The sequence below is a fragment of the Chanos chanos genome, chromosome 8 (assembly GCF_902362185.1).
Source record: "Chanos chanos chromosome 8, fChaCha1.1, whole genome shotgun sequence".
Classification (NCBI taxonomy): Eukaryota; Metazoa; Chordata; class Actinopteri; order Gonorynchiformes; family Chanidae; genus Chanos; species Chanos chanos.
This window is the reverse complement of record NC_044502.1, coordinates 77,501-91,581: the sequence shown is the minus strand read 5'-3', so window position 1 is coordinate 91,581 and position 14,081 is coordinate 77,501. Positions and strand designations below refer to the sequence as shown.

General features: G+C 42.3%; 1 protein-coding gene across 2 annotated transcripts in view; it reads left to right on the top strand.

Annotated features, from left to right (window-relative positions):
• Positions 1 to 2,299: 2,299 nt before the first annotated feature.
• The window catches only part of vegfab (vascular endothelial growth factor Ab), a 16,734-nt gene continuing 4,952 nt past the window's right edge, over positions 2,300 to 14,081 (top strand). For both annotated transcript variants that reach the window (XM_030781290.1, XM_030781289.1), the window contains exons 1-5: positions 2,300 to 2,988; positions 4,679 to 4,721; positions 11,984 to 12,180; positions 12,691 to 12,767; positions 13,299 to 13,331. In XM_030781290.1, coding sequence (XP_030637150.1) covers positions 2,824 to 2,988; positions 4,679 to 4,721; positions 11,984 to 12,180; positions 12,691 to 12,767; positions 13,299 to 13,331 — 515 coding nt within the window. In that variant the 5' untranslated portion in view covers positions 2,300 to 2,823. The remainder of the gene's footprint in view (positions 2,989 to 4,678; positions 4,722 to 11,983; positions 12,181 to 12,690; positions 12,768 to 13,298; positions 13,332 to 14,081) is intronic.

Here is a 14,081-nt window from a genome sequence, read left to right as displayed (position 1 = left end):
TTTGTTATCAGTGTAATTCCAGAAATAGCTAGCAGCAGGCCTTTGTTGGCAAACTTTATCTTGGAGATGTTCACACAGGACATACCTTTTGGTTTCATAAAACCGCAGTGCTTCACTGAATACACAGTTGGGTGTAAAGCAAAGTGCTTTCTGCTTGGATGGACGTGTAGTTACATAACCTTGATGTACTCATATGTTACAAAGTACTTTTATTTAGTTCTGCTTGCATCTATTATTGAGAAAAAATATCTTCAACAATTATCTTTTATGGAAAGCTAGTTAATTCACCCTTCCTAGTTTATTGTAAGTGTAAATGATCCATGCCTGGCCAGCAGTGTGAGAATCTGTAGTTAAATATGAGAGATGAGGTCAGAGCTGTCCTCTCAGTAGAAGCCTGTTGTCCTCTCTGTCCCTGATACTCCCCTGGCTTGGTCTCAGGCTGCAGAAACAGTATTCTTTAATGCTCAACTGGTATTCTTCCATCAGACTTGTGCCTCAGCTCTCAGAGAGTGAGAAAACTCCTCTCCTCCACCCTGACAACAGCCAGAATGACCAGCCACATGTCTTCATCAGGTTCATTCTCTACACACCTCTTACATCACAGTGGTGAAGTTCCTTCTTGTCTCCTTCCCTCTGTTAGTAAAGAGCTTCAGAATAACTGAACAGATCTGAGTGTCATCACCAAATCCTGTTATGACCCATGAAAAAAACTCTCTCTCTCTTTAATCCAGAACAGCCGCCCAAAGGCTCTTTTCCTGGCTAAAGATTTATGGTGACTGAAGTGTAGAGGGTCACAGTCAGAATTCAGTTTGCAAGAAAGGGTCTGTTTCAGACACAATGAATCATTCTCTGAATCTAGTGGTGTCAGTGGTCTGAAAATGCAGAAATAGCTCTCTGGGTTAACGAGTTATTGGATAATCTCACTGATGGATGAGGGCACTGTCAGGTCACCATACTGCCACACGTGCTCGCATAACTATCTTGTTTGTCATCACATATAAGGAGGTTACTGCCCTTGCTGTGAGGTCTAAAAAAGCCAGTGCTATCCACACCATTTCCGGCAGATGGCAGCAGAGTGACTGAATAAGAAAATGAGACAGAAACACAGAGCGGACACCATCCCTTAGAGCTGTGGAAAAGCATAAATAATTTCAGCCCTGACTTCGCGCCGAAACACGGCACTACTCCACCTTTCTTCTATTCAGTGATATCGTAGATAATGTATGCAGCTCGTGGGATAGACCACTGACAAAAATAAAATAAGAGAGTAAAGATCATTGATGCGTTCCTGTACATATTGATATATCCAATTTGAGTGTGTCATTATCAGCATTCAGTATTGTACAGAATTTTGATTCTAAATCAGTCATTTGTCAATGATTTGTGCCCGCTGTGCGAATATGTCGCCATATCACCACAGGCGAACGTTGTGAGAATGCATGACGCGAAGGCTACTGTTTTCCATTACAAACGAATCACCGACTAGACGGACTTCAGATCACATGTCCTGCACGCGCTCTGTGGAGGAAACGCTTTCCCCGCACGCACCCACACCTGTACGTGGCCGTTGACACACACACACATTTGCTCCCGCCCTGGTTGCCTCATAGTTACCGCTGTCCAGTCAGTCTTGTTGATGACCAGGATGCTCTCTCGCATCATGTGATAGCTCATTTCAGACATCTCACTTCCACAGAAAACCCTCAACTATATCCAGTAGCGTGGCTCTGTACTTTAAATACACACTTTATTAAACTGAAAAAGTCTCTTCGATACACACGCCTCACGTCGTCAGGGATCACCCAACATACAGTTTAGAGTCAGAGAGCAAGAGGCCACAAATGTGAGATTACGAAGGCCAGTATCAAGTGGTGGTCCATGTTAAATGGAACATGAACAATGATACGCTAAAGACAGCGGAATGATATGTGTACTGCCTTCGTGATATGGGCATTATTGTAAAATGCCAGTCGCTTTTGAGAGCGTTATGCCACCCACTGGCGCCCATGTGCAGATCGCATGATATCGTCGTAACACAACACAAAACAAACAAATAAAAACACACACAAAAAAGAATGAGAATGTTTAATGCATGATGCTCTTCGCAACTCTCTATTGCGTATCTTATTGCCTCTCATTGGACCGAAAACATCAAACGCCATCCTCTCTTGCCTATCTTTTACCGCTGACCAAAAATGGAACCTGTACACGCCTACTGTGTCTTTACCCAATGAAATGCTCCCATGGACGGTCAATCTCTCTGGGCTTCCGATTAGACCGCCAGAACGCTGAGCGAGGAACGGACTGAGGGGGAAGCGGTATTCCCCTTACTGTGGGACTCCTGGCACAGATGTGACATTCGGATAATTGTTGGAAATTGAATAAAAAGCGGAATTAAGCGTCACTCCATTTGATCCTGTAAACCTAAGCGCCTTATTACATTAAATGTTTGTTTTTCAGTTTTTGTAACTGCATGTTCAAATGGACTGGGTTGGCACAGTTCAAAGTTCCGAGTGAGCGAACAAATCTTTTCGGCTTCCCCAATGAACACGCGCTTGGAGACGGGTGAGAAGCCAATAATGAGATCATTTCTGTGATGAGGACTGAAATATGCTGTGAAGAGAATAACGGTCCACTTCGGAACAATGTGAGAAGATACGCTTCTTGGATTCTCGTGTTTCTGGATATTTTGAAAATTATCGGCAACAGCTGAAAGACGTTGTTCATGTGGGGTCGTGCTCAGGTGTCTTACCTCCGTATGAAAAGGGACCAGCATGGGACTCACGTCACTTTAGCGCCTTGAACTCATTAAAAAGTGCTTCAATGTCGAACTTTTTAGACAGCTCTGCCAACGTTCTTGAAGAAATCCGTCTATCAACGTATAGGATGTTACACCGCCTATTACGTTATTTGAAGTCAATCATGAACTTTGCTGTCAGTTTGATGCAAGTGTGCTTTGTGACGCTTCTGTATTTCTCAGCTGTCAAGGTAAGCCAGATTTCACCAGAGCCCAAGTAACAATAATCCTTTGCCAAATTTGTCCAAATCTGATTTAAAAGTCGTGTTAGTTCCTGTAGTGTCTTTAAATGTGTTGGACGTCCTTGTCGTTCTCCTTGCGAGGTCATTGCTCATGTTTTACTCAGCACAAACTGTTAATCGACACCTGACACCACAGACCGAGGCTTTTCATGTTACTGGCATTGTTTACGCACAGCTCAAGTATATTTACGTGTTTTTGGATACCGCTGTGTAGTGTCGTGTTGGTGACTTTTTATCAAGGCCTCATGATAGTCACCTTCGAGATATTGTTACGCTTAAAGGCGCAGTGGCATTTTGATTGCTAGAAGAAATAGGACGGATTCCCACACTAGGGCATGCAAAAAGTTAGAAATATTTGAACGTTCGATCAGCGTAGTAAGAGGCTCTGAATTCATCAAACAAAACAAAACGAATTGCGCTGTAAGAGAATGACATCTGCTTTAACACTTATTCAATGCGTAATACTTATTAGATTAGTAATACATAATGGGTATTTTAACTATATAGGCTACACACGCTAAAGAGTTCTTGTTTAAGTTTTAGTGTGCGACTGAAGTGGGACGTTACCTACGTCATTTTTATACCTCAGTATTCCAATCAGTACGTTTTCACAGAGTATTGTGGGGAGACAAAGCAGATTGTAGTAATATAAAACTATGTAAGTGTGCGTTAATTAATACCACATCTTATTCTGAACAAATAAATCCGTAAGGTTCCATATCAGCATCTCCCTTAAATCCTACGCATGAGGGGTCCACCGCGCCTAGAACATAGATCAGTCATTTGTAATTTCACAGAAACATTCAATCATGGTAAAGATCATTCAGAAATTATTAAAGACAATGTCGGAGCGCGCGGATCGTCGGAATCCCCGTTGTAATATTCCCTACTGCGATACTCCCTGATAGTCTGAATACAGCTGGTTTTTGGGTGAGACGGCTTTTCCTTTGTCCCAGTCACTGAACTCTCACACCACTTATGGGGAGGGTGCAACTTGAAAGAAAACCTTTGTTGACGCTACGTTCACGTCACTAAGACCAACGAGCCACCGGTGGTTAAGCGCTCACCACTCTCCAAACTAACTTTATCCTATTGCCGTTTAACTCAGCACGGGTGTATCTTTCTCTGCATCCCTCGGCTGTCGCCGTGATCACCTGCATGTAGCTCTCAGCATTTTTATGGTTTTAGTTAAGGAGTTGGCTATGACGTGGCTCAGAGCGAGAGAAAATGATGTAGTAGGCGGGGAAACAATTTAGAAATGATTGGGTCACCCGATAGTCGAGTAGGATTGCCTAGAAACCATCGTGCGGCAAAAGGAGATCTTTTGTGTTCGTTAATAAGTGAGCGACTGTTTAACGTAGGCCTAATATAAACATGAAGCTTGCACTCATGCAGACGACGTTGTTGTTGCTGCTTAATAAAACAGTCCATTTTTGGCCTAGGCACATACAGTCTGCACAACGCACTGGTCGATGAATGTTCAGTGTTGGATGAATATGTTCATAGAAGTTTTTCCCCATTCAGTAAGTATTTAGTCTGTTCGCACGGCCCAGACAAGTGCTGGCTGGCTGTCACTCACTCACTCTCACTCTCACTCACCCACTCTCTCTCTCTCTCTCTCTCTCTTTCTCTCTCGCAGAGTGCCTACATACCGAAGGAGGGCGAAAGGAACACGCATGACGGTAAATTAATGGCTGCTCTCTGCGGCTTCATTTCAAGGTCCTGGAGTCTCCCTAGCGTATGTCAAGGGTTTATATGAGAGTCTAGAATGACTGTAGCGCCGTCCTCCGGGCAAACGAAAAGCGCCGTCCTCCTGTCCATACTGAGATAGTTTCGTTTTACTGAGTGACCAATTCCAGGGTTAGAATGTGAACTGAGCTGCTTTAAATTGTAAGCTGTTTTTTTTTTTATCGTTTCAGGTTTTGTTTTCATATAAGTTCAAAACATTGTCTTTTAGCCCATGAGCTTTCTCTGTTTCTAGGTGGTTGAATAAGTTTCACTCCTCTTAAGCAACAGTGCCCATCCACTGACAGGCTGTCATTTTGGAAATACATCTTGTGGTTTTAATGACTTCCATCAAATGATCTCTCATGGTGTGACTCATGTTGTAATTAGCTGATATATGTTCACAGCTGTGTTTGTAACAAACAGAAAGGAATTTTTGACTTTAGGCTTGTTGCCTTTTTACACAATTCCACATTGCACAATTCCCTGTAGAGAGTGGTTGGCAGCAAAGTGGTGTGATTTGTACAAAATAGTAGAAAAATATATTCCCAAATAATAGAGGAACAAATTCACCAACTCTCTTCAATGCTACAGCCGTGCGCAATCTGGTGCGAGATGATGTGCTTTCAGATACATGTGCCCTGGACCGTAGAGTAGGTGGTCTTTTGAGTGGCTGTGTTGGCCTGATTAAACTCACAGAGGCCAGTGTTACTCAGGGGCTGTAATACACAGTGTGTGGTGTCAGAAATGCTGATTGGGAGTCTCATGTGTTGGTCTCATTCGCATTGATAGAGCTGCTTGTTGTGTGAGAGAGAGGTCACAAGAATTCTAAGACACTGCTAGACATCACAAATTGTTGTAAAGCACTGAACACATCCCTGTGGAGACTGGCCTGCAGCAGAGTGGTGTCATTTGGGCCACTCTTTGTCGAACATGATTCAGTTTTGCTTTTAAATCTGAAATGTTCCATCAAAGGATCAGCAAAAACCTTGACCAAAAGGTTTAATATGCCAAACAGAGTCAATCAAATCACAAAGGGCATGACATTAAGGTGTTTTAATCCTGTTGGCTGTCTTTCATTGTAGTCAGGGTACTATGTTACACACACACACACACACACACACACACACCGGAACTCACATACAGACATAGTCTTGAGTGTGATTCCAATTCAGTGAAAATAGTTTTTTTTAGGTCTCATGTAGATACACACACACCCCTTTGCGACAGACCTGTAGAGGTGTAGCCATGTGATTCTGAATGGATTGGGGGGTGTGGTAGGACCAGGCCTCCCTGCAGTCCTGATAGTCAGTAGAGTGGTTTAGTGTTGTTGATAGTCAGTAGAGTGGTTTAGTGTTGTTGATACTCAGTGGAGTGGTTTAGTGTTGTTGATACTCAGTAGAGTGGTTTAGTGTTGTTGATACTCAGTAGAGTGGTTTAGTGTTGTTGATACTCAGTAGAGTGGTTTAGTGTTGTTGATACTCAGTGGAGTGGTTTAGTGTTGTTGATACTCAGTAGAGTGGTTTAGTGTTGTTGATACTCAGTAGAGTGGTTTAGTGTTGTTGATACTCAGTGGAGTGGTTTAGTGTTGTTGATACTCAGTGGAGTGGTTCAGTGTTGTTGATACTCAGTAGAGTGGTTTAGTGTTGTTGATACTCAGTGGAGTGGTTTAGTGTTGTTGTTGATACTCAGTGGAGTGGTTTAGTGTTGTTGATACTCAGTGGAGTGGTTTAGTGTTGTTGATACTCAGTAGAGTGGTTTAGTGTTGTTGATAGTCAGTAGAGTGGTTCAGTGTTGTTGATACTCAGTAGAGTGGTTCAGTGTTGTTGATACTCAGTAGAGTGGTTTAGTGTTGTTGATACTCAGTGGAGTGGTTTAGTGTTGTTGATACTCAGTGGAGTGGTGTAGTGTTGTTGTTGATACTCAGTGGAGTGGTTTAGTGTTGTTGATACTCAGTAGAGTGGTTTAGTGTTGTTGATACTCAGTGGAGTGGTTTAGTGTTGTTGATACTCAGTAGAGTGGTTTAGTGTTGTTGATACTCAGTGGAGTGGTTTAGTGTTGTTGATGCTCAGTGGAGTGGTTTAGTGTTGTTGTTGATACTCAGTAGAGTGGTTTAGTGTTGTTGATACTCAGTGGAGTGGTTTAGTGTTGTTGATGCTCAGTGGAGTGGTTTAGTGTTGTTGATGCTCAGTGGAGTGGTGTAGTGTTGTTGTTGATACTCAGTGGAGTGGTTTAGTGTTGTTGATACTCAGTAGAGTGGTTTAGTGTTGTTGATACTCAGTAGAGTGGTTTAGTGTTGTTGATACTCAGTGGAGTGGTTTAGTGTTGTTGATACTCAGTAGAGTGGTTTAGTGTTGTTGATACTCAGTGGAGTGGTTTAGTGTTGTTGTTGATACTCAGTGGAGTGGTTTAGTGTTGTTGATACTCAGTAGAGTGGTTTAGTGTTGTTGATACTCAGTAGAGTGGTTTAGTGTTGTTGATACTCAGTGGAGTGGTTTAGTGTTGTTGTTGATACTCAGTGGAGTGGTTTAGTGTTGTTGATACTCAGTGGAGTGGTTTAGTGTTGTTGTTGATAGTCAGTGGAGTGGTTTAGTGTTGTTGTTGATACTCAGTAGAGTGGTTTAGTGTTGTTGATACTCAGTAGAGTGGTTTAGTGTTGTTGATACTCAGTAGAGTGGTTTAGTGTTGTTGATGCTCAGTAGAGTGGTTTAGTGTCGTTGATGCTCAGTAGAGTGGTTTAGTGTTGTTGATACTCAGTGGAGTGGTTTAGTGTTGTTGTTGATACTCAGTGGAGTGGTTTAGTGTTGTTGTTGATACTCAGTGGAGTGGTTTAGTGTTGTTGATACTCAGTGGAGTGGTTTAGTGTTGTTGTTGATACTCTGTAGAGTGGTTTAGTGTTGTTGATACTCAGTGGAGTGGTTTAGTGTTGTTGATACTCTGTAGAGTGGTTTAGTGTTGTTGATACTCAGTGGAGTGGTTTAGTGTTGTTGATACTCAGTAGAGTGGTTTAGTGTTGTTGATACTCAGTAGAGTGGTTTAGTGTTGTTGATACTCAGTAGAGTGGTTTAGTGTTGTTGATACTCAGTGGAGTGGTTTAGTGTTGTTGATACTCAGTGGAGTGGTTTAGTGTTGTTGATACTCAGTGGAGTGGTTTAGTGTTGTTGATACTCAGTGGAGTGGTTTAGTGTTGTTGTTGATACTCAGTAGAGTGGTTTAGTGTTGTTGATACTCAGTGGAGTGGTTTAGTGTTGTTGATACTCAGTGGAGTGGTTTAGTGTTGTTGATACTCAGTAGAGTGGTTTAGTGTTGTTGATACTCAGTGGAGTGGTTTAGTGTTGTTGATACTCAGTAGAGTGGTTTAGTGTTGTTGATACTCAGTGGAGTGGTTTAGTGTTGTTGATGCTCAGTGGAGTGGTTTAGTGTTGTTGTTGATACTCAGTAGAGTGGTTTAGTGTTGTTGATACTCAGTGGAGTGGTTTAGTGTTGTTGATGCTCAGTGGAGTGGTTTAGTGTTGTTGATGCTCAGTGGAGTGGTGTAGTGTTGTTGTTGATACTCAGTGGAGTGGTTTAGTGTTGTTGATACTCAGTAGAGTGGTTTAGTGTTGTTGATACTCAGTAGAGTGGTTTAGTGTTGTTGATACTCAGTGGAGTGGTTTAGTGTTGTTGATACTCAGTAGAGTGGTTTAGTGTTGTTGATACTCAGTGGAGTGGTTTAGTGTTGTTGTTGATACTCAGTGGAGTGGTTTAGTGTTGTTGATACTCAGTAGAGTGGTTTAGTGTTGTTGATACTCAGTAGAGTGGTTTAGTGTTGTTGATACTCAGTGGAGTGGTTTAGTGTTGTTGTTGATACTCAGTGGAGTGGTTTAGTGTTGTTGATACTCAGTGGAGTGGTTTAGTGTTGTTGTTGATAGTCAGTGGAGTGGTTTAGTGTTGTTGTTGATACTCAGTAGAGTGGTTTAGTGTTGTTGATACTCAGTAGAGTGGTTTAGTGTTGTTGATACTCAGTAGAGTGGTTTAGTGTTGTTGATGCTCAGTAGAGTGGTTTAGTGTCGTTGATGCTCAGTAGAGTGGTTTAGTGTTGTTGATACTCAGTGGAGTGGTTTAGTGTTGTTGTTGATACTCAGTGGAGTGGTTTAGTGTTGTTGTTGATACTCAGTGGAGTGGTTTAGTGTTGTTGATACTCAGTGGAGTGGTTTAGTGTTGTTGTTGATACTCTGTAGAGTGGTTTAGTGTTGTTGATACTCAGTGGAGTGGTTTAGTGTTGTTGATACTCTGTAGAGTGGTTTAGTGTTGTTGATACTCAGTGGAGTGGTTTAGTGTTGTTGATACTCAGTAGAGTGGTTTAGTGTTGTTGATACTCAGTAGAGTGGTTTAGTGTTGTTGATACTCAGTAGAGTGGTTTAGTGTTGTTGATACTCAGTGGAGTGGTTTAGTGTTGTTGATACTCAGTGGAGTGGTTTAGTGTTGTTGATACTCAGTGGAGTGGTTTAGTGTTGTTGATACTCAGTGGAGTGGTTTAGTGTTGTTGTTGATACTCAGTAGAGTGGTTTAGTGTTGTTGATACTCAGTGGAGTGGTTTAGTGTTGTTGATACTCAGTGGAGTGGTTTAGTGTTGTTGATACTCAGTAGAGTGGTTTAGTGTTGTTGATACTCAGTGGAGTGGTTTAGTGTTGTTGATACTCAGTGGAGTGGTTTAGTGTTGTTGATACTCAGTAGAGTGGTTTAGTGTTGTTGATACTCAGTGGAGTGGTTTAGTGTTGTTGATACTCAGTAGAGTGGTTTAGTGTTGTTGTTGTTGATACTCAGTGGAGTGGTTTAGTGTTGTTGATACTCAGTGGAGTGGTTTAGTGTTGTTGATGCTCAGTGGAGTGGTTTAGTGTTGTTGATGCTCAGTGGAGTGGTGTTGTGTTGTTGATACTCAGTGGAGTGGTTTAGTGTTGTTGATACTCTGTAGAGTGGTTTAGTGTTGTTGATACTCAGTGGAGTGGTTTAGTGTTGTTGATACTCAGTAGAGTGGTTTAGTGTTGTTGATACTCAGTAGAGTGGTTTAGTGTTGTTGATACTCAGTAGAGTGGTTTAGTGTTGTTGATACTCAGTGGAGTGGTTTAGTGTTGTTGATACTCAGTAGAGTGGTTTAGTGTTGTTGATACTCAGTAGAGTGGTTTAGTGTTGTTGATACTCAGTAGAGTGGTTTAGTGTTGTTGATACTCAGTAGAGTGGTTTAGTGTTGTTGATACTCAGTGGAGTGGTTTAGTGTTGTTGATACTCAGTAGAGTGGTTTAGTGTTGTTGATACTCAGTAGAGTGGTTTAGTGTTGTTGATACTCAGTAGAGTGGTTTAGTGTTGTTGATACTCAGTAGAGTGGTTTAGTGTTGTTGATACTCAGTAGAGTGGTTTAGTGTTGTTGATACTCAGTGGAGTGGTTTAGTGTTGTTGATACTCAGTAGAGTGGTTTAGTGTTGTTGATACTCAGTAGAGTGGTTTAGTGTTGTTGATACTCAGTAGAGTGGTTTAGTGTTGTTGTTGATACTCAGTGGAGTGGTTTAGTGTTGTTACTGCTGCTGTTTTTCTGATTAGCTGCTCTCAGTGATCTGAGGATTCACTTCCACCTTTTCAGAGAGTATGAAATTCTGTCTGCTAATCCCTGAGAGAAGAGAGACCTTCCAGCATATCTGGAGAAAGTGGGTAGAACTTCAAAAATCATAAGTTACATGACAGAGAGGGAAGCAGTGGTGTGAGGGTTTGGCTGTGGAGCCCTGGGCAGAGTGACAGAGACAGAGGCAATGGGGCGCAAGAGGGAAAAGGGAAAAGAAACAGAAAGAGTGAGGTAAGAAGACGACTAAATAAAGACAACCACGAGTGAAAGATCACAGACAGGACAAAGAGAAAGACAGGAGGAAAAGACAGGAAGGATCCAAGAGAAAGAGAAAAGCCAGAGGGAGGAAAGATTGTGGCGTCTAGTTACGCTGTGTCCCAACAGCAGTTTTCCAAGTCGAAGCCCCTGTGTTACCAGCAGGTAGGTGAGGTTAGAGCCCAAGTGGCAGTGTTGTGGGAGGGTGAGTGAGAGTAATGGAGGTGGGGAGAGTGTGAAGCCCCTGTGTTACCAGCAGGTAGGTGAGGTTAGAGCCCAAGTGGCGGTGTTGTGGGAGGGTGAGTGAGAGTAATGGAGGTGGGGAGAGTGTGAAGCCCCTGTGTTACCAGCAGGTAGGTGAGGTTAGAGCCCAAGTGGCAGTGTTGTGGGAGGGTGAGTGAGAGTAATGGAGGTGGGGAGAGTGTGAAGCCCCTGTGTTACCAGCAGGTAGGTGAGGTTAGAGCCCAAGTGGCAGTGTTGTGGGAGGGTGAGTGAGAGTAATGGAGGTGGGGAGAGTGTGAAGCCCCTGTGTTACCAGCAGGTAGGTGAGGTTAGAGCCCAAGTGGCGGTGTTGTGGGAGGGTGAGTGAGAGTAATGGAGGTGGGGAGAGTGTGTAAAGGACGGGGGCAGAGGCAGGGTTTGAAAGGGAAACGTTAAAGAGAGACAACGTAATTTGACACTTGTTTTCGTAAAGAGCAGTTTGGATGGACTGTGAAGAGAAGTATTTGACAAACAGATGAAAATTGAATTTCTGCAACAATTTATGAATAGTTTGCATCTCCTCTGTGTATTTCAGTTTAAGACAGAGCATTAGAGGTCAAAGACAGAGCATTTACAGGTCAAAGACAGAGCATTTGGAGGTCAAAGACAGAGCATTTACAGGTCAAAGATAGAGGTCACAGTGGTTCGCTGTCTACCCCTGACTCACTCACAGAGTGGGCTACTTTATATTCATCAGAGAAAGACATTTACCTGATGCACCTGCTCTACTGTTAATGATCCAACTCACTGAACAAAAAGGATGGAAAACATGTTGAACCAAAAGAATTTGTAACCCGTGGAGGTTACATTAAACTGCGGTTGAAAACAGATTCAGTGAAGTGATGGAGGATGACGGAGGTGAGGGCGGAGAGGGTTGGAGAAGGATGGACAGACGGAGACAAAGAGAGCATTGCATAAATAAAACCAAATGATTTTAGCTGAGGTCAGATAAATGTTATTTTAATTTAGTTCAACTGAACTGAGTATGAATTGATGTGAAATGAAAGTATGTTTTGCCCTGTCTGTGAATATGAATGTGAAATAAGATTAAGTGAATGTTACTGAAGAGAAGTGGTGTGAGTGTTTGTATCTGTCCCTGTCCCGCAGTGGTTCCCTTTATGGACGTGTATAATAAGAGCCGCTGCCAGCCGCGGGAAGTTCTGGTGGACGTTTTGACAGAGTACCCCGATGAGCTGGAGAACATCTTTATCCCGTCGTGCGTGGTGCTGATGCGCTGTGCTGGATGCTGTAATGATGAGATGCTGGAATGCACGCCCACTGTTACACACAACGTCACCATGGAGGTCAGACAGCAACACAGCATGCAAACTTTGTTTAGGAAATGGCATTACTCTCTTCGCTGTTAATACAATACAAACAATGTAATACAATGATATGATTCCATGTGATGTGATAGATGATACAGTACAGTACAGTAAGATATGTAATATGACATCATATGATTTACTATATGATACAATATGATATATACTGCATAAATATACATATCTATCTATCTATCTATCTATCTATATATCTATATATCTATCTGCCTCTCTCTCTCTCTCTCTCTCTCTCTCTCACTCTCTCTCTCTCTCCCCCCCCCCCTTCTGTCTCTTTCTGTCTTCTTTTACTTTGATTTATGGTTGTCATTCACATTCACACTCTGCCCAATCTGTTATCTTTCCTTATCACACTTTTATCTAATTTGAAACATGTTTTCAGTACCTCACACTGCAGTAATCTCTCGGTTGTGTTATGTTTCTGTTTTTGTCTCTGTGTTTTTATTTTAACGTATCCCCCCCCTCCCACAGGTGAAAAGATTAAAACTGTTCCGGCAAGAAAGAAACATTTTTATGAGTTTCACAGAACACAGCGATTGTCTGTGCAGGTATACAGAGTGCACACACACACACACACACACGCACACGCATGCTCTTACGCACTGACACACACAAACACACACTTAGACCAACCACGTCTATCTCAGTCTTTTAAGGTCACTAAATTTAAAGGTAAATTGATTTATTACTAATGATAAAAGAATACTTTTTGTGTTCATTTGTTCAATGTCTCCCTCTGTTTCATTTATACTCCCTCCTCCTGTGCATCATTTGGTATCAGTACCTGCCAAACTCTTTCTCTTTCTCTTTGCTGTTAAATTCTCTCGCTCTGTGCCTTCCATTCATTGCATGAGTCTGTCTCACACTCTTACTGTCTCAGTCCTGTTCAGTTATCCTGTCCCTCCCTGAAACGCCATCTGCCAGAGGTGATTTCACGGCCTCTGCTCGCTAGAGTCAGATTAATCTAACAGTGGGCATGCGCCTGTGCGGGCATACCCAGGGGAAGACTGATAACAGTCAAATACACAAATAGACTTATTTTAGTAATGGCTTGCTCTTTGTCTCCTCTGTCTTTTCAGGCCAAAGAGAGAAGTCACAGGGAAGCGGGACAAGTAAGTACTAACTCTTTTGTTTTACGCCTCAGCGGTTCAGGAGCTGAAGGGAATCACCCTTTTCATTCTTCCTCTTCTCCTGCCCTCCTCTGTTCACCCTTCTTGTCTTTCTCTGATTGAGATCTTCTCCTCCGTTTCTGCTTATTCATGTTCCCACGCTTTATGTTACTACAGCGCATAACACAGATGACAGACAGCATTACTGCAGTCTACACTATATTAACTACGCTGGTCTATAAACACTTACCATCCACTAAACTCATGAGTCATCAGCAGAAATGATCTCAGTCATCTCAAACATATGACCTTGTAACTCATTTTAAGACAGAAACTGGCTCAGACTACGCTGTGACTGAACATTTGGGATGTGAGATGTTATAATGTAAGAGAGATGAATTTGGTCCAGTTTCTTTGGTCTGGAGTAAAAGCTGTTAAATGTCTTGATCAGGACTACACTGGCAGTCAGGAACACATTTCATTTACTGCACACAGATCTCCAAAATACTCATTGCTGACAAGACACACAGGCAGTCCAGACTCAAGCAAATGTTTGTTCCATGTTTCTGATTCAGTCAATTAAAACTGAAATAGCTTTGACTTACAATTTTCTGTTTCCAGTCTTTTTATGGGGTATAGCAGCTACACAAAACTATAAATGCTGCCATCTCACCAAGTGTGTTGTTTGGGTAAAAAATGTGGGTTGTAAAGAGCTCCCATTTAGGTAGGTTTATAGTGTGATCGTAAATATGA